The 21051-nt window shown below is 42.5% G+C and overlaps 1 protein-coding gene across 1 annotated transcript in view; it reads right to left on the reverse strand.

Annotated features, from left to right (window-relative positions):
• muc5.1 (mucin 5.1, oligomeric mucus/gel-forming) overlaps positions 1–20691 on the reverse strand; it is a 48194-nt gene extending 27503 nt beyond the window's left edge. Inside the window, exons 1-27 of the mRNA XM_070909342.1 lie at positions 20616–20691; positions 20158–20199; positions 19816–20074; positions 17618–17732; positions 15993–16077; positions 15312–15418; positions 13530–13740; positions 13268–13393; positions 13046–13163; positions 11759–11897; positions 11371–11481; positions 10983–11052; positions 10527–10664; positions 9872–10036; positions 9639–9733; positions 9422–9548; positions 7846–8101; positions 7257–7306; positions 6867–6976; positions 6608–6759; positions 5327–5465; positions 4189–4299; positions 3403–3579; positions 2704–2943; positions 1892–2048; positions 1557–1685; positions 578–725 (exon numbers count right to left, since the gene is read on the reverse strand). Coding sequence (XP_070765443.1) covers positions 578–725; positions 1557–1685; positions 1892–2048; positions 2704–2943; positions 3403–3579; positions 4189–4299; positions 5327–5465; positions 6608–6759; positions 6867–6976; positions 7257–7306; positions 7846–8101; positions 9422–9548; positions 9639–9733; positions 9872–10036; positions 10527–10664; positions 10983–11052; positions 11371–11481; positions 11759–11897; positions 13046–13163; positions 13268–13393; positions 13530–13740; positions 15312–15418; positions 15993–16077; positions 17618–17732; positions 19816–20074; positions 20158–20199; positions 20616–20691 — 3653 coding nt within the window. The remainder of the gene's footprint in view (positions 1–577; positions 726–1556; positions 1686–1891; positions 2049–2703; positions 2944–3402; positions 3580–4188; positions 4300–5326; positions 5466–6607; positions 6760–6866; positions 6977–7256; positions 7307–7845; positions 8102–9421; positions 9549–9638; positions 9734–9871; positions 10037–10526; positions 10665–10982; positions 11053–11370; positions 11482–11758; positions 11898–13045; positions 13164–13267; positions 13394–13529; positions 13741–15311; positions 15419–15992; positions 16078–17617; positions 17733–19815; positions 20075–20157; positions 20200–20615) is intronic.
• Positions 20692–21051: the final 360 nt, after the last annotated feature.

A 21051-nucleotide genomic window follows, 5' to 3' on the forward strand; every position in this document is an offset into this window, starting at 1 on the left:
TGAGTAGGAAATGTTTGGTTTTCATTAGCAACCAATTGACACAGCAAATCAGAAGACCGTGAGTCTTGATATGTTCTATATTTCCCATATAGTCCCAGGTATCAAGACTTGTTCATGTATCAATATTGAACATTTTTATGGCTCTCCATACTGTAGTAAAGTTTGCCAGTTTAGTAAAGGCAGAGGCAACAGTGACAGATAAACCTAAACACCCTTACAATTTGGACATCACTCTTAAACACTGACTGCAAAGTTGACATTAAAATTGTACTACATCTGCAAACAATTACAACAGGCAAGCTTAAAAACAAACAGTTATGAACAACTGTTTTTATTTTGAACAATAAAGAGCTTAGAATTCTCCGGCCATCGTGCTTGATTCACTGGTCAGTGGCTGTTCCATTGGTCTATCCTATGCTGATTGGTCAACGTCAGGATACAATCACTCAAAAAAATGTATATAATCTACTCAATTATTTTACATGACCAGCATGAGTGTCCATATGTGGTATACATATCACTGCCTAATGTGTGCGAAGCCCTTAGTCTGAAGATTAATCCTCTGTGTGAGACATACCAAGTGTAACAGTTGTTCGTCGGAACCTTATCTCCGATGCTGTAATGGATGCCTTTGTCATCATAGCAGCCACATTGGTCCCAGGCGGCACACTTCATGCTGTCTTCATCAAAGTAGGGCTGGGTTGGGGGACACTGTGGATAGCAGCCTGCAACACCATTATAACATGTTGATTAACCTCAGTAGGAATACAAATATTGCAGAATAGTAAACTACTGCCATTCATATAGTGCTTTTATCCAGAGCGCTTTACAGTTTGGGGTGGTGTCCTCACACAGATTTCATGGATCACTGAATACTGAAAGGTGATGATGACTCAGTGGTTACCCTCATTTCTTTGCTGAATTATTTTGTTTCCTTTTGAGGCCTGGTCTCAGACGTTGGCCCAACCCCTGGTGTGCAGCTCAGGGGTTGGGAATCTTATTCATAACACCAATGCAGCAGAGCAAAAACAAAGCAAGTTTGAATGAGGTCTTTTTCCTGTTTGCCTTATGGGTGAGCCACCACATTGACCAGAATGGGTTTATTTAAATGATCTAAAATGTTCCATCCATTACATTTCTTTTTGTTTTGATCAATGGCTTTAGGGGGAAACTCCTGACATGGGAAAAAAAGCTACTTTATATGTTTATTCAAGACACAGATACAGAACAAACTAACCAAAATAATTGAAAAGTTAGCAAAATACAGCCTATAATCTATGATTCATTGGTTTGAATCACAAAAGGTTTTGCAAGCATATCCATCAAAAGTACAACAGACCCAGAAAAAGAGGGGACCCCTCTAAATACCGTTTAGCTCCTGTTTTGTCCATCCCCAGTGGAAAAAACAGCACATTTGATCAACACTCATTTTCATCTCTGAACAGATGAAAGGTCAGTCGATAGTCAGTCGACAAGAGTTGCACTCAAAGCCTGGTCTTAAAACACAGATTCCACCAGTCAAGAGGATGATATGCCAGAAGAACTGTCCAATGTACCTTCCAGGGCAGTGATGAGGTTGGAACAGTTTCCTGATGGATTCCTGCACGTCTTCATGCAGTCAGCTCCACAAGGCTTGTAGTGCCACTCACAGCCACCAGGGGAGTTATAGTAGTCACAGAACACAGCTGCAGGAGACAAAATAAGTAAGCTCTTCTTGCAAAAGTCAGGGTGTTACATAATATGACAAATACATAAATATTATATATTAAGTATATTTTAATCTTTTGGCTAAAGACACAATTCCTGACTTTGTTTTAGCACCCAAGAGTTCCCCGTCAATCGCCAAATCGTGCAGCTCAGATTTTTCTGGTGTGACAGTGGCCAAACTTACGGCACAGCTTTGGAGTCCTCCATTTAACGCAGGCCCCAGCTTCATTACAAGCTTTGGCATAGGCAGCCACAGCAGTGCAGAAGCACTCGCAGTCCCCGCCAGCGTCACAAGCACAAGAGTCTCGCACGCAAGAGTCAAAGTATGGACCGGGGTCAACCTTGAATACACAATAATGTACAGTTTTAGCAGAATAGTAAAAGTCGAGGATATCAAAAATGTTGTCCCGTGCTCCTAGTAGTAGTAGCGGCAGTGGCATTGGTAGCAACAGTAGTGATAATAATCAGTTATTATTAAGCACTTTTCAAGCTTAAGCACAAAATCCAAATGAAAGGATTTACAGAATGAAAATGAAAAAAGCCGACCCATGTAAAGGCACACAAAAATGAGAACATATATCAACCAGCACTGAGCCCTTACATACACAATAGTGTGTAAGTGCAAATAAAAGAAATAAGTTCACAGTATATATACACATATATATATATATATATATATATATATATGTGTATATATAAGCACATATAAAATTTAAGTAAAGGAAATAAACGTTCCGGAGCCAGACCATGGATAGCCTTGTAGGTGATTAAAAACATTTTAAAGTGTATTCTAAACGTAATGGGCAACCAGTGCAGTGATGCTAACATTTGAGTGATATGACAGGACCCCCTAGATTCAGTTAATAATCTGGCTGCTGAGTAATCATACAGGCTGCGCTACTGGTGGGAAATAAAACATTTATATCATTTCCCAAATACCACGGCAATTAGGGATAAGGTTTGTGTATATGTATACATTTATGTCACCATAGTTACCTGTGAATGACAGCTCTGGAAGGTCACACTGGTGATGATGCTACACTGTTTCTGGGACCAGGCTGCCCGGTAGCGGTTGGAGGTACAAGGATCAGTGATCAGTTGGGCGTTGGGGCAACTGGATGTAATCTTCCAACTGTTACCGAATACCAGAACGTCTGCCACCGTCTCCTGGGAGCGTGTGGTGTAGTCATTCTTGCTGTTGCCGTCGTAGTTTCCGCACAGACCGCAGACTTGACCCTGAGAGGGAGGAGCCCAGTGACAGGATTTACTGCTGTATGACACGACTGATGCAGAGTAAGGCGCCTGCTTGTTGTCGACACTTCTGTGTGACCGAATCCACGGTAACAGCGCCCTACGTCACGTTCAACTTTGCCCTGTTTGTAAATGTTTACCAAAGAGCTGCTGACTAACAAATGAGCCTTGCACCATAACATAAAATAGATTTAATAAGATGTAATTTAAGCTCATTTAAAGGTGGATTGATCAATTTTCCAGGAAGTCCAGGAAAACATCCAAACAACCGCCGTCATAGCCCTGACTTTTACGGCCAGTGTGTTAGCAGGCAGCGAGAGAACTCTGTCATGTTACAATTCACCAGATAACTTGAAGTGCAATATTCGCCCCCTTCTTAAGCTAGATGCAGTGCTTTGCGCAAAAGCCACTTGTAAATCAAGACATGCAAACTTGGTTGTTTACCTGGAACTGAGGGCTGAGTTTAATGAAAAGACTGGTCTTCTGGTCCCACATGAGCACAATTCCGGCCTTGATCGTCACCACCAGGTAAATACCCATCTTGTGTACCTGAGCAGGGAACACTTGGCTGCTGCCCTTCACCACCTGGAAGGTCTCATCTTTAAGTTGGAATTCATTATCCTGTGGGAATAAACATATATAAATGAGCATGCAACAGTTAAGTGAGGCGGAACAAGCAATCCCTCGCTCGATCAGTAATTTCCCCTCCAATTTTCACCTGAAAAGCTACATGATATTTTGTGAAAGGCTTAGGTTCCCTTCCTCACAAAGGAACAAAATACAAATTGACTGTATGGCCATATTAAGGCCGCATTTCATTGGCAGTGTCATTGAATGTGCATGTTTGCACAGGCTGCACATGTCCAGGATATATTTACTGTATTGTGGGCCTCCGTATCATAATCCATGGGATGAAATTCTATTATCATTGGTTATTAGATTTCATTTCATTTCATTTATGCCTCCAATTATGCTAGCAAAGTTAAGTTTCAGTTTAGTTGAACTCTATTTTGCTGGTACCCCCCTCTATAAATATTGTATTGCTAACTTATCAAAGCCATTATAAGGCTTATTAATCATAAATTAATAATAGCCCAGCCTTTGCGATTATCATTTGAGCCATAATCCTAGCCCAACCTTACCGTGTTAACATAAAAATGAGTTTAGTTTGATATTCTGATCTAGTGTTTGAGGCAGAACACATGGACAGTGTAAGTGTGTTGTGTTTACCCCCAGGAAGATCTTGATGGTCTTGGAGCAGGTGGTCCCTGTGGTTCCACAAGGAACATTCTCAGTGATAATCCTGAAGCTCCCACTGCTCTGACCAGTGCCGCAATAGTCCTGAGTAAGGCACAGACAGAAGATACAGTTACTGGACACCGTACTGGACACGTTTCCTGCAGATGCTGTTTCATATGGAGTAGCTTTTATCATGAGGAAGCCGTAGGTAACGCAATGTATTGTGTGACTGTGGTCCTTCAAATCCAAAATGCAATCCATCGGGTCATTTTGCGCATTTCTTGACAGCGGATCAGTTTTAAATATTGCAGGGAGTAATGGAACAAGTAGGAGCAGCCACAATGTGAAGAGCTGCAGCTACTCCTCAGCAAGGTAACCAGTTTTACTGTATCCTGCTGTTGAGTGCAAAACTGCTCACGCCATGTACAGCATGAAGTCAGATAATGGTTGTTCATGGCACGATAGAAGAAGGCAGATTATTGACAGACTTTTTTTTATTAAAACAATGTGATTTTGTTTGACTGCACTGTAAATAGATACGTAAGTTGCTCTTCCGTTGTATGACAAAGTAGCTGCTTAAGGACTGTTTGCTGTTGCGTTAAACCGCATTTTCTGTTGCCATGGTAGCCACAGGCTTGTTGCCAAATAGACAAAAGGACTGACATCTCAACATCAAGTTGAGATGAAATAAAAAATGACTTTTTGACCACATCCACATCATATGGTGCACCTATTTAGCGATGTATGAAGTGTTGTTTCTTTGGATTCTTATATCAAATTCCAATCATGTTTTCGTCCTGTAAAACAAATGATGACGTGTGCTCACATAAGCTTGAACCAACCAGTAATCATCATGACATGCTCCCATCAATCAATCTTCAACCTTTAGCGGCACAGAGCTAAGATTCTTTCGTTAGCGAGCCAGCAACAGCATGGCACGTCGGTTATGACACGCCCACTTTTCAACGTTCAAATCAAATTCCTCCCAACGCCACGCCCCGCCTGCCTATCCTGCTTCACTAGGAATACGTCACAATACGGAAGCCAGATACGCTCGAAATGCAAGTTTCATCTCCATTTAAAGGATTACAACTTTAATCACTATACATCGGTTCGTCTGTCACTTTACCTGCAGGAGTGTGTATTCACACTGTCCACTGAAGTCAAACCTCTTATCATCAAACGTGACATAGTGACCGTCGCCATAGATCCCACAAACTGCATCACAGACAGTGGTGGTACATGTGAACTTCCTTCCACTGCAGTAGCTGGGGAGACACACACCAGACACAAACTTTCAATCGTGTAAACCTGCTTAGAAAAAGCATTAAATTGCAGTTTGTATACCCCTGTAATGCATGTGCTGCCCAACTGATTATGGCAACTGCAGACCTATATCCATTGATCAGGTTTTATTATGAAGAGACAACTAGCAGAGAATGTAAGACGTATGATAAATATCACAGAATATGCAAAGAAAATGAACACAGAAACTTTAACATTACATTGTAGAAAAAGTACTCAGGCACCCTGGCACCCTATCCAATGCTGCTGCACAAATCTACATATTGAACCTCTGGCTAACACGATAAGAAATCAAACAAATATTGGAATTAACATGCTAATATTGCTCTCTATGCATACGATGTAGTGGTATACACTCAGAGCTTAACCACATCATTCCCAGCTCTTACGGAGGCCATGCATGAATATAGTTCTGTCTGAGGCAATAAAATAAACTTTCAGAAATGTGAATCCTTAAATTTTAGGTAACAATGGTACCACCTGCTTTAAAAGATAAGTATGAATGGGAATGGGATCCCGAAAAACTTTATTGCTTAGAAAGTATAATCCCGAAGAATTTGGATCAACTACATTAATAGAAATATGAAACCACAGAAAAACAAATTAAACAAGATCACAATAGATGGAAAATGGTTTCATTATCATTAATATTATATATTATATTATTTCAGACCATACCTTTATTAGTGCTAATTAGTTTTACGAATTAGTAGTTGCCTCTTTTAGTTTTGCCCAATATTAACTACATTCTGGGAAGAATTACATAAATATTGCAAAGCCTCTTATTTGTTATGAAGAACTTGTATTACTTGGTACAATACCGATTGAAATTGTGTGTAAGAATGAGATGTATTCACTTGAAATTCTAACGACTTTAAATCACATATAAGTTAAGAAGATGAAGAATTGGTTTCATTATGAAAAACAAACACACGTGCCTGAACTTGAGACATAAAAGCTATATCTATTACATTACAAATGAGTGTGTATTGGACTTTTGGCATCACCATGTTTGTTGGGCAACCTCTGTGAGAGGAATGTTTAGCAAATGCATTTACATGGAGGTACATACTATACTGGTGTGTATGTAAAGCACTGTACAAACCAGGTGTTGCAGTCCACAGTCAGTGTCTGTCCAGGCTGGTAGACCTGTCCATTGTGCAGACATGGACAGCTGGTCTCGTTGATACAGCCTCCTACTCCATCTGACACCAGGCCATCAGGGCACATGCAGCCTGATGTACAGCCTGTACTGATCTGTATCCAACCAAAGTGGAGGGTGAAAAGGGGGTTACGAACCAGACCACGCTGGTATGTCCAAGTGTTTGATTTCTGTGCGTGTGCGAGTGCCATGCTGTACTTACGCAAGCCATATCCAGAGTGCTGCAGCTCTTGTAACACTCGGTCCCGGTGGTCCCAGGTTGAGCGGTGGAGCAGTCGAAGTAAACCATGGGGGCGATGCATGATGGTGAGGCTGGGTGAAAAATAACGAATTCCCGATGAAGAGTATTATGATCGTGTCAAAATTCCAAAACGCCATATGCATAATTCCATCCAAAATTCCATGTAATGCAATTCAACAATTTTCTCTCAGCTTGGATCTGGCAGAGAATTTAAGACGCTTGGCCACTCAACAGGCCTCTGCAATAAACTTCACAATCCATTATTGTATCATTCACAGCACAATAGCATTCTAATCTCTTATGGTTATAAGAATTACAGGGATTTTATTATGTCCATATGTGGGAACCTACATCGTAGTTGTGTCCCTCCTGAGCAGCTGAGAGCTCCTCCTCTGCAGACACTGTGAGAACAGGTATGAGGGGACATGAGAAACAATTAATGTGCAGCCAACGTTAATCAGCTAGCATGGATTGCCATTCAATTTTGTTTGGACATTCAAGGCATATCCTAAGGCCTTTGGTGATTCCCTGACTTTTCATCTAGCACCACCCACAGATTAATATTTTTGGTTCAAAGTAAAATGTCCAAACAACTATATATAAAATATGGTATAGATATTCATGTTTCCCACAAGATGTAACTGTAATCACTTTGGTGATCCTCTGACTTTTTCTGACGCCAAGTTTCACTTCGTCCAATACTTTGGTTTTTGACCAAATACCTGCAACATTAATGATAGTCCCACTTTGGGTTTAGTGCAAATTAAAAATCCCCCCAATTCATTTGAGTCTGAATTCAAAGTGTAAAATGTATACAAAAATGTCCTGTCCATAATCCCAGTTTACCTATAAAAACTATAAAAACAATTCCAAACTGTTGTATGTTTGTTATCTGACCCCTTAATGCCCAACTCTTGACATCGCTACGCGTTGTATTTACCACGTGGTGCCGTCTTTGCTGACAACCTGTCCAGGAGGAATCATGGTGTCTTTATCATAACAGGGACAGCTTGCACTGGGCACACACTGTCCCTCCTCGTTCATGTAGGTTCCCTCGGCACAGCCACAGCCGTCCACTGTGGTGAAGCTGGTCTGGCAGGAGTAGTCAGTCTGGCTGAGGGAGTGGCAGGTACGACCGCAGCAGGTCATGTTGTACTCATACACAGTTTGTGCTGGGCATGATGTAATGAATTTGCCTAGTGGGAGAAATAGGAGTTGAGCGCCAGATGAATCAGATTTTTCATTAAGGTAAATTGTTGTTGCAGCAAAGGGTCAGAAGGTGCAAAGGGTGCATCTACCGTACCTGCTACAACATTCTACTAGCTCCACAGCTGGGAAACCTCTGTAACGCTTCTCAAGAAGCTATCCTTGCCCCAAGCACTTTCTCAGCCTACCTAACTGGCTGTAATTGTTTCAAGGCATATCACGCCACATACCAGCTGCCATTTCCCCCTCTGGACGTCATGTCCATTTGCAAAAACACTGGGTCCTCCACCATCCAGACCCACTTAGCAGGAATTCATTTCTTCATCCAACTAGTCACTGGCCCCCCTTGTCGTTCTACCTCCCACTCCCACATTACAAAGAACCACGAAAACAAGAACCTGTTGTCATGGCTAGACGCTTGCCACTCACTTCTGACCTTCTCATCCTCTGTATCCATTCTCTACGGCTCTCTCTCAGGCTACATATCCCCTATGGTTGACTTAACCCTAGAATCCATGTTCTTGCTGGCTTTCTTTTGACCAGCCTAACAGATGGCATCCTTCTTAAACCTTCACCCTTCCCCTTTACATCCATTCATCTGTCCTCGACTTCCAAGACCTCCAGATTTTCCATTAAACCTTTAAATGACATAACGTTGTGGCGTGGTCCTTGCTAGTGAAATGGCAGGTGTTGCTGGGACATAACTGGCTCAGGAAAAGCCAGACCAGTGCCATATGCAATCCGCCCCACAGTAGAAGCAGAGCGGAAAAATCTGGACTGGGGTTCTGTCAAAGGTGGATTGGAGTGAATGTGCCACGCCTTGCGGTGCTGAGGAAAACTTCCAGCACAAATCAAGAAAACCAAGCAAGGTGCTAATTTCCACCATAGACAGGCCACTGATGTACACAGTGGAAGTGGAAGAGAGCGTATGGATTTCTTGTTTTTTTTTTCTTTTTCTTGTGACCTCACAAAACACGTTTTTTGGCCATAACTCAAGAATTGATGCAGTAATTCTGAAAAAAAAAAAAAATCACACATTTTTAATAGGATACAACGATGAAGTGATGACATTTTTGACCCAAAAAGGTCAAAGGACAATTTCACTGTGACATCATAATGTCCTGGAAAAACTCTTTTTTGGCCATTTTCAACACCATAACTCGGGAACAGAAGGGGAGATTGTGACCATATTTCGCAGTTGGTCAGACACTGAATAGGCCCCACTTTCACAATCAGATATGCTGCACTTGATTTGCTCATGTTGCATGTGATCGGCTGTATGTCATGTGCGTCCCCGGCGTTTCACTCACCACAGACGGTCGCCCTCCAGCCACTGAGCTGGATGCCTGCTGCTGAACAGGCATGAACATACGAGGAGACCGCGGCGCACATGCAGTCTTCGCTTTTCTCGCAGTTACAGCTGTCATACATGCAGTTCTGAAAGGAGACACAGTGGGCACGGACACATTAACGGGGACACAGCGGCTTTGTTCGTTTGTCGTTACAGCTTTGTGTGCGCAGACTTACGTCTTTGAATGTGCTGGGGCTGATGACAGAGTGGCAGGGAGCAAACACCCCCATGGGATCCGTTAGTTTGGAGCACCAATACTGGGCATAACTCTCTGAGACACAGAAACATACAGAAATGAAGTGGTTGCAAGATATCGTATGCCCTGAAAGTGGCATGCTTAGCTCCAAAATGTAGCATGATATGACATGACAAACATTACAAGACACTGGAGGAGAGAGTCAAGCTGTACCCTTGCTGATGCCTTGGCTACAGGGGTGTCCGAAGCGCGTTGTGACGTCGAGGCAGGTGGCTCTGGTTTTCCATGTGTTGGCGAACGCTGTAGCAGTGCCCTCCACCAGCCCACTAATCACCCTGAAGTCATCACTCATTATGTTGTTGAAGTTCCCACACAAACCTGTTCGGTCGGGGTGACACGCATTCACACAGATATAAATGTTTAACAGCATGTTTTCATGTTTGTAATTCATGTATTTGGTACTCCATGATATGGTATTTTATAGAAATGTATGCCTTCTGGATTAATTGTATTATCGCATGGAAATATATAATTCTAATGTTGAACGGTAGAATTAGATTATTGGTGATTTTTTTTCAAGTGCATTTGTATCGGGGAATGTGAACCTGTTGGATTCTCTGCTAATCATCACTGATGGCAATCAAGCACAGAGCGAATCTGATGAGGCGACATAATGTAATCCGGTAACAAAACAGTGTCAATCCTGGTATCCTGGTATGCGCTGGAATATACTGTATGCCTTTTGTGCGAAACACTTTGTTTCTGAATGTAACTGTTTGATTCATCTGTGAATACTGGTAAACACAAGATTAAGCTACACACAAAAATGTGGAGGAGGCGCTTTCCAGACACAACAAACAAAACATACCAGAGGTGGTCCCTTTGAGTGAAGGGTGAGCTGAGATGAAGACCTGCATCATGGGGGACAGTTGGACCATCACTTTTAAGCCCACCTTGACGTTTATGAAGATGTAGAAGGATGATGGCCTGAAAGCACTCAGCTCCGCTGCAGCAGGACATTGAAAAACTCAGTGATTTTTTCAATCAGTCACGGAAATATACACACTGCAGGGTCTCCCCCATTCTTTTTCAATGCTTCTCAAAGTTGTTTTTTTTTCTCCCATGTTCATCTTCTGATCTTTATGTCTTATTTACGTGCATCTATGCAACCAATGCAAATTCAAAACTCTATAAACATGTTATAATGTTGTATCCAGCGCTCGAGTGGCTAGATTGTGGCTGTAACTAATGACTCTCAACAGACTCATTTTCAGCTGTTATTATAACATGTCTTCGGGTCAAAATATCATTTGAAGTAACTCACGTGTAAACAGTGGAAGCTGAGAAAGAATCTGGTTCACATAGACCTGCCCAGACGCCTGAATTTTAACAACCTGTCAGTTTGTGGAAAGACACATTTTTAGATTACATCAAACGGGAAGCCCGCAGCATTTGCAAAAAGAATTGTTTAAACCTTTGCATCAAACTTGGTGCACGGCGTTGGTGAGGATTGCACAACAGGATTGTCAGGTAGGCCATCGATCACACAACTCTATCACAACTCTCCAAACTTGATTGTGATTAATGCAAAATATGAAAGTATTTGCAAGTTCCGTTTGACATGGATCCGTTCACCAATGTGTCGAACAGAATAGTGAACAGTATATCTGTGTGTGTGTGTGTGTGTGTGTGTGTGTGTGTGTGAAGCTTACCACAGAATTGCTGTATAAGGCCAGAGTTACCGCTCTGAGGCAGGTTCTACTGTCAGTCAGACCGCACCTGACCAGGTCCACCAACACGGTGTACAAGGAGCCGTTACTTTGCTGCGACACACATTGGGACGAAACTTGAGATTCGACATAATGACTGAAAGACTGAAAACTGCTGACAGTAAAATAAATTAGAGACATCGCACTCATGTCACCGTGTTTTAGGGCACAACTCAAATATCTCGCGTCATTAAATGCTACATGGGTTCCATCACACAGCACATTCCTTCACATCACATCACGCGGCATGATGACATGTCTGTCATTCTCCTGGTATGCAATGGTGTAACCCTGGTGTGTATGTGGTGGTGATGATGATGATGCGTGCTACCTTCGCCAGAACGTAGGAGCAGTCCCCGTGAAAGGTGTAGACTTTCCCATCGAAGGTGTTGATGTGAGCCCCTCCCTCCACAGAGCAGCTTCCCGGACAGTTCTCCTCCGTACACTTCCACTGGCCACTCTGGCACACACTGTCAGCGTGCGCGCACACACACACACACACACACACACACACACACACACACACGCAAAAAGGTCAAAAGTAATGCATTACACTGTGTATTAATGATATTGTTGATCTGGTGAAAACGACATTGATTACATTAATCTCATGTGTATGTAACGATAAACTGAGATGCCCTCATTATTTAGAAAGCAGGTCACATAAAGAATATCAAGGTAAAATGAAGAAACACTGCATCCAGATCAGTATCACCTGCGACATGACAGCATACTCAATTGGCAATCTGCCGCGTGTTTGAATCATGTTTCATGCAGACTTGAAACTAACGGCAGAGGAACATGAATGGTGAAACTGCCTGCAGCTACTTAAAACAACCCCACCGAGGACCCCACGCACCTCCCTCCCTCTTCCACCCTGAACACACATGAAGGAAAAGGCTGGTGGCTAAAATAGGAACGCTAAAGATAAAGTAAAGTTCCTCAGGCAAAATGTATTGTTTGGGAGTGTTTGCCCTCATCCTCTTTTATTAGTAGTTCTAGGGCATGTGGGGGGGGGGGGTTTAGGTGCTACAACAAACCGAGGGAGTTTTTCCTGAAAGTAAACATTCACTGTCACCAAGTGCTTGCTCATGGTGGAAACTGTTGGGTCTCTGTAAATAATATTATAAAGAGTAAAGTCTAGACCCGCTTTATATGTGAAGGGTCAGGAGATGACTTTTGTTATGATTTTGACGCCACGTAAATAAAATTGAATTCAATTGTACTTGCGCAAGTTGGTACAATTGTGACCCATCAGCGGGTCACAACTTTAATGCATTTTAATGCAATGGTAAAAAGGGGGTCGGGGTCACATGTTTTAAAAATGAATTAGCGCTTGTAGCCGTCTCATAATTGTGATCCTAAATGAATCATTTTCAACCTTTTAGAGTGGCACATGCAAGATAAAAGTCCACCTTTTGGAGATTATGAGTCCACTACACTGGAAAGATGCAAACACTAATTTTTGCCCAAATAATTAACGGAGCAAACAAGATGTTGAAGTAAAAAACAAAGGGCAGTTACGAAATAATGCTTATTCATGTATCTCTCTACTCACAGCAGTTGTATTTATTTGTATTTGTATATCTCAATAAAGGCGCCCAAGTTCTCGTCTCACCAGGATCTACAGCTGTAAGAGTAGGACTCTCCTGACTTGTAGACTTTGTTGTTGTGCAGACATGGGCACTGGTCCACTGCAACACAGCCAGTGTTACTGATGTCATCAAGGACGGTTCCTGGGGGGGTAATAATCATTACTGTCATGTTTCATAAGCGTGAGACATGAGTGAGGTGGCCGATGTGGCGTATATATGCAGTAGCGTAAAATGTGTGTGGATACCGGCTGGGCAGCTGCAGCCGTCGTGGCAGTGGCTGTCACATGTCTGGCTGGCCTGAGGGGTGGAGCAGCTGTCGGGGCACGAACTGCTACACTCTAGGAACTCCATGTTGTTTGGGCATTTCTGGTCTGTGGAGACAAGCACTCTAATGTCACTGTACCCATGACAATCAGACAACCCCGCTAAAACACGAGGCAAACAACATGTCTGCAACTCGGGGAGAGAGCATTCAAATGCGTCGTCTTTAGGTGTTGGCGCCCTTACAGCAAAACGTTGCATTCCTCCATTGTTGGGGCTTGCCACCTGCATGGACACACTCCCTGGAGAACTCCGAGATGGTCTTGCAGAGGACGGAGTCGGTGTTGTCTTTGGAGTTGCACATGTCAGCCATGCAGGCTTTACTGAAGGACTCCATATCCAGAAGGTTTTGACAGCTGCTGAATGGAGTGCCGGAGAAGATCTGGTCACAGAATTGCTGGAAAACAAAAACAAGTCAGTCCGTCTCAAAAATGTGGATTCACAGCGGTGGAATGTAACGTCACTGCATCATGCTCTGATCTCAGTGGAATCATCCTTTCATGCCCGTCCACACTGCTGCTTACAAATATTCCACCTGGAGAGGTCAGCTACGACTTATTGCACAACATCAGCTCAGCCAACTCAGCCAACTGACAAACAGATCTCTTTCGAGATATTTCGGGGGCCCAGGATGCACAGACTGAGCGGACAAAGTAGGTAAAAGCAACATGAAACATTGTACTGCAGATATGTGGAAAAGCGTAAACTCAATGTTGAGCAGCTGCAACAGAACTATAGTGTCACTATATCATCAGTAAATTAAAAAAATATGAAGTTAAAAGTCATGTCAAAAGGTATTCAACAATACTGAGAGATAAATAAAGTCTGATCACTTATTGGAGTTAAAATATTGTGGTGATTTTTAGAAATGATAGATAATGCTCATTAGTAACAATATATTTTTTAATGTAGTCCTGCTAAGTAATGTAAAATAAGACAAACCTTAGTAGCAGCAGAGTCAGCAAGTCTATGTAAATAGTCAAGCGTAATAGTGATATGATTAAGTAATAGTACTCAGTGTCTGTATTAATTTCATTCTATTTTATTAATTGTAGTCAGCAGAGTTCATCACAGTTATAAAAGTCCTCCGGCTGTAACAAGTTGTCATTATGGAAAAAAAAATTATCAAATGAAGAACCTGCCAAATATGAAGTCTTTAAAGCCACTATGTATGATATTCAGAACCACTAGATGAGCATCAGCATCTCAGACCAAAACAAATGGGCGTGTTGGCCACACCTCCCCCCTAATCACTCTCGGTCTCCTCAAAAACCACCAGACTCCATTGACAAAAACATGCATTTTACTTTGCAGATCACCCGCAGGGGCCCCGGTTCGATTCTGGCCTGGGCCCTTTGCTGCATGTCTTTACCCCTCTCTCTCTCTCTCACCACATTTCCTGTCACTCTTTACATAGCAAATAGCTGTATGCTGCTATTTAAATGTTAAAAAAAATCTCATACACAGAACCGTTAAATATATATAATATTAAAGGTAGTACATTTTGGGTGTCCAGTCCAGGTACCATTTTACACAGGTAAGATCTCATTCTTCACACACGGGACTCCATGAGATGTTTCATGTAAATGCGTTTGGAGTGCGACGAAGACTGAAGAGGTCGTGTCTAGTTGGTGACCCCAGATTTGTGAAACTCTCGCAAGATTTGTTTGTGTTGCTTCTTTCTAGCCTTTCTGCCAGAAAGCCTTTACCCCAGGAGACCGTGATCCGTGTCCCGCGTGAAACCAAGTCAACTTTGACTTTTATTATTTTAACCCAAACCATGGTCTTTTCCAGATCCTAACCAAGGAGTTTCGTTGCCTAACCCAAACAAACTCCTTTCATCCACCGCGACCTCCTACGTCAAGTACTTTAAAGTAATTCAGTCAAGCACTACTTTGCTGAATCTCTTGTGCGAGAGCTCCGCAAATCTAGGGTTACCTATCTTGACACGGCTGAGGGAAGAGTTACCTTATTGCCGCAGCTCACGACCGGGTTGAGCTCAGGCTCATCGCAGCTCTCTGTCGGCCCGTTCACCTTGTAGGTACTAGCGTAGTCTGTCACGGTCAGCTGAGCTCCTACGGTGCAGTCAGTCACACAACAATGGTCATTGTGATAATTAAGCCCAGTAACTTGCAGTTAAGTAAAAAAAAACAAAAAACTTGCAATCTGTATATCTTTTTTTGGTGATGCTCAACATTTTCAAGTCAATGGGGAAAAATCCTTTTCAAACGTTGCACTGCAGAAAGGTAAACAGTCAGAATTTACTAAAAATAGTCGCTAGCTCTAGGAACTTGAACCTTGTTTGGGTGATTGTGCCCTTGGGCTAAACTCTCTGGATTTTCCAGCGTAGTGCTGCATAAATCAAAGGGTTAGACTAAGGTATTAGGTCAGAGACAGTTCAGGTTAGGTTTGCTGAGTATAATACAGGTTGAATCTATTATGTATCTGGTATATTTGTTTTTCGCCTGAGATGGCACAAATTCCTGGAGGAAGAGTTGCAGTAACTCAATGTCATCAACTGTCATTATCAGTTACTAGTAAGGGCAGTTTTAACATGTATAGTACTATTATTATTATTTTTTAAAAAATAAAAAAAGCACAATCTGCAGTATATCATCGCTCCGAAAAGGAAAAGGAAAAGGATCTTACCATCTTGCAAGAAATCGTTGGATACAGCGTCAAAGTTTCCACAGAGTCCACATGTCTGGTTCTGGTATTTGTTGTCTATTTCAATCTGCGAACACACCCCAAATGTACAGCACGTCATTGGCAAAATCATGTCATTTATGATTCAAATCTTAAGGCTCTGAAGATTTCAACACATTATTAATGGCGGTTTGACATATGTCAGTCTTTCTATGTAATCCATTTCATATCACAACTTGTCTGCACTCTAAACACAGGCTAATGAGCCAGAAAGGGTTAGGAAGCCGGTTAAATCATGTTGGGGGGAACCTCAGTGTGCAATGTGTTGGTGTGTGAAATTGATAAACTCTTGGCTTAAGCAAGTATTTGGTTTGTGTAGTTATCACAGGAGCGTAAAGCTTTTGCTCCGCAGCTGGTGCATGACCATGACGTGCCGTTTCGACTGCAAATAGAGGTGATATTTGTAATGTCAAGGATCATCTGTACGATCCAACATGGTGACTACTGCCTATTGCCGTCCCTCCCAGCGCAAGCTCAAGAAAAATGGCTCCCACCGGATCGTATTAAACGTAATTCGGTTTACATATCTGTCTGATATAGAAACTACATCAATCTCTAATGAGGAAATCCTTTAATCACATCCATCGTCATGACGTAACGCACTCGGCCACATTTTTACTTCGCTATATTTGCATTGTGGTTTTTCAGGCAGGCTTGTCTTATTCATATTGTTTGATTATCTCTCCAGGACATATCCCACAAACTTGCCCAGTGACTCACTGCTGCTCCGCAGTGAGCCTTGATAAATATTTGCCAGGCTTCTCCGTCACCTCAGCCATGGAGATTTTTTTTTTGTGTGTGTGTGTGTGTGTGTGTGTGTGTGTGTCTGCCTCAAAACAGATCTCAGTGAGATTTGAGGTTAGGCCAAGGGTCATGGAGGAACTGATTTTGGCATTGCCATTTCGAACGTGGTTCATGTTTTCACTCAAAACACTCTCATGTAGACAGAGAGTGTATTGTAGTGCTACAGCGCTGGCAAGAAGACGAAGAATTTATTGACAGAAAGCTAATTTATTCATTTAATTGCTCATAGTAAAAAGGAATGTTTGAATGTATAGAACCAGGAGGAGTTGATACCTCCACCCTGAAGGGAGCAGCTCCAACTCTTTATTTAAAGGGTGGTAGAGGTATGAGTGGTAATTACGTTTGCCTTTTGACGGACTCTATTAAAAATGTGGACTTTTGCTCCCCGCTAATATTATTGTCTAACTTAATCAACTTGTTCAGTTGGGTAGATTAGTAACTATGAGGTTACTCATCTAATGAGCTGATAGGACTAAACTACACTGGCTAAATAATGGCATCCAAGTGCAACACTTGTATATGTAGTTTGAATAGCTTTCGGACAACAATGGCGTTCTGTGGAAAAGAAGGATCGGCTTATTACAAAACTTGCTCATTGTTGGCTTCGGTCTTTTCATGGGATTTGTGGGTAATAATAATGAAACGATAAGATAACCTCCTACGAACAATTCAAATGTTTCTTTGCATGCATAATACACGATAATACACCGGAACGCAAAACTGAGGACAGATGTGTGTGCGGGTGTGGGGGGTGTGCTTCGTACATCCAGGGAGTCATCCAGGTTCCAGGTAACTCTAATCCCCAGCTTGGCTTCGACAATGATGCTAGACGTGGTCCCCTTGACAGTCACCCCGAACGTGACAAGTGGCAGGGACACCCTGCAACAAGCGCAAGAGAGGTAGTATGAGAACGAGACAGAAAGCAGGAGCTGACACAGGAAGTCATATTCCAATGGGACGCAAAGTAATAACGGTGTCTCCTTCCTCCATGACCAAAAACTTACAAAAATAACAGAGAGTCACGGAAAGCAAAAGGAAGTGGCCAGACGCTGCAGTCATGTTAAACCCCGTCTCCAGTCTTCACAGAGCGATGCAGGAGGTCAGACAAAAATGTCTAAAATCCAGATGCATTTGTCTTACTGCCATTTGCCGTTAGCAGGTAGCATGCGGTTGATTTATCCGTTTGTTTACAGAAATTGCCAAAAGAGGTGGGTGTTTATGGCCCCAGCGCTATGAGTGACCCCTGTTAAATGACACCGGGTCATTTAATTCAATGTTAATATCGAAAAAACGTCACGATTCATTCAGGTGGAAACTATCGCAATGAACCGAGCGTGGCTGAGCGGTTGTGAGCAGTTTGTTTATAGAGAGCCTCTGCTGCTTATGACAACTTCTGACCATCCTTCCGAAGCGTGACTACGCTTTCCTACCATCCATGCAGCCTTTGTTTGCACTTCACGCTACCACAGAGCGAAAATCAACTTGATTTGAAACCTGATCGAGCAGCTAATCTGCCGTTGTGTACTGTTTCATTTCTTCTTTTGCTGCCACTGGGAGGCCCTAAAATTGCAAATGGTCCGATCCCGTCGATGAGATTTAGCGGTATAGGCATCCCACTGATAATTAGAGATCCAGAAATACAAAATACTTCATGCATTGACAGTCCTGAGCCCAATTATTCATAGATGAACGTAGAAGGAAAAACGTCTGAAGAGGTCAGAACTCCCCCACTGGCTGATATCTATTTGGATGTATATGATTGGTTGTGTTTAATATATCTATTTTTTAAACTTTTAAACCCCCCCCCTACCCTATTCGAATGTTCCTTGTAGCGTGTTTTTATGATGACCCTGATGAAGGCCACAAGCCTAACGCGTCGGCCTAGCAATACAGTTGCTACAAGTGTCGCTGGAGTTTTGACCTCCTAAGCAACCACTGATGCCAGCGTTAATTTGACATTTCAAAGATCTACATCTTTTAGACATAAGACATTTGTATTCTTTTCTAACTGATATTGCTGATACTTAATCTAATCTAATGAGCTGATAGGACTGAACTACACTGGCTAAATACGTCATCCAAGTGCAACACTATGGCTCTTGTATACAGCTTTTAATAGCTCTCGGACAACAATGGAGTTCTGCGGTCAAAGAAGGATCGGCTTATCAGACCGCGGACACAGACAATACTTGGCAGAAAGATAAATTTGTTGTTGGTTTTGGCCCTTTCATGCGATTTGTGGGTAATAATAATGAAACGATAAGATAACCTCCTTCAAACAATTCAAGTGGCTTCAGACAGCATGCGCGGGGACAGGCGTTCTTTTCCATTTTAAAACACAATGAAGGACAGCCGCACCTCCTTTAGTCTTTGTAAAATCAATCTGCAAGAACAGTTAGAATATATCGGGAACTGCTGACATGCTGGTCCTCACACTGTCCGCTGTCCAAGAAAACAGAGAAAAGGTTTGTGATGTTTTCTCGCTGTGGCCAAATTGACGAGGAGATGGCCGAGAGGCTCCCCTCTCTTAAACTTGTGGTAATAAATATTCTCTAATCTGACCGAAATAAGGGAAGATGAATAAATAAATCAATTAAAATTGTGCTGGGAAAATACCTACTCTGAAGTAGGAGCTTAACAAAAAAAAAAGTCCCTCAAAACAGTGTTCTAAGAGCTACGGAACGGGCTAAACACTCTTTACTCACAGTCAACACTTAATAGCTTTTCTTTTCTACAAAGCTTTCAGTCTTATCTAAGCTATCTTCGTCACTGTTTTCAAGATATAGAACAAACTTTCGAGCTCTACTCCTCCTGCAAAAGCATGTATGTAAATATGAATGAATGACTTAAAGTAAATATTTGATTAAAAAAAAAAAAAACAGAGTCTCAGACTGTGCCGTAGAACATATGAGGTGTAGTGTCTCAGGGATACATGCAGCTGACTGGTCTGGAGCGAACTTACGTCTTGCCATTGACAACCACTGAGCTTCTGGAGAGCTCTACCACGGAGCCCTCCAGCTTCATGATGATGTTGCTGATGGTGGGGATGTCGTCGACCGTCTTGCGCCTCATCTGGATGTTGAAGTTCTCGTAGCTGTCCTTGCACTGCGAGATCAGGACGTGGTTACAGGTGGAGGCCAGCTGGAAGAAATCCCCATCGAAGGTCTTCCAGTGATAGTGTCCCCAAGTCGTGCACACTCGGCCGATGTGAGATGCATTCGCTGAAACGACGTTAACATATTGAAGCGCCTTATCTAACTGACACGACCAGCAGAAATCTACTTTGGGGCATTTGTGTAGTTACCTGAGTTCAGGTTCAGTGTGTTCAGAGAGGGGACGACGGTTACTATAGTAACGAGAAGAAATTATCATTTTAGAAAGGACTTGTACAGTATGTGTCAGATATTCTGTCTCAGCTTGCTCTGACACTTCACTGGAGATACACGAACAATACTTGCACAATGACTCGCAAAATGACACAGGTTTGTACGGATTGTAACGGTAACGGATGATTGGCGATCAGTTTTTGAGCCTTGAATTGAAGTTTTAAAGCGAAAGTCGGTAAATGATCTAAAACAATATCTTTGGAGCCTCTTATGATATTTCACAGACAAATGCAAAGGAAATGTAGAAGTTAGACATAGAACATCTAAATTCAAATTCATCAATTTAAAAAAAAAATAATTTTCCTTCATCACATGCCAAAGTGAACTTCTGTTGAAAGAGTGTGAAGCTGTAAGCAGTTTCCAGGTCATCACTCACCAGTCTGGGTGACCGAGCCGACCAGCAGCGTTAGGTAGATGAGCCATAATGTGGATTGGAGCCCTGCGGTCCCCATGCTGGTCCTGAGGATTGACCCACTATGTGAGGACTCACCTGGAGGACGAATCCTTTTATAAGTTGCTAGACCTGCCAGTCAAGGTGGAGCTACACCAGTTCCTTCAGGTAAGAGAGAGAGAGAGAGTGAGTGAGAGAGGGTGGCTCCACTACTTATCCCTCCTTCACTCTAAATATCTTCAGCGTGTAAAGGGCCTGTGACATTTACCTGTTAAATAAACACCCGACACTGAGCAGAAGTTTACTATTTGTTTGCTGAGTAAACATGTCATCCCCTGCATCACTGCACCGAGCAGCGCGGTCACCCAACAGGCCTCAATACAAAAACCTCTGGCAGCAGGATCTTCGAAACGGGTGTCAA

Source organism: Enoplosus armatus, chromosome 1 (assembly GCF_043641665.1).
Source record: "Enoplosus armatus isolate fEnoArm2 chromosome 1, fEnoArm2.hap1, whole genome shotgun sequence".
Classification (NCBI taxonomy): Eukaryota; Metazoa; Chordata; class Actinopteri; order Centrarchiformes; family Enoplosidae; genus Enoplosus; species Enoplosus armatus.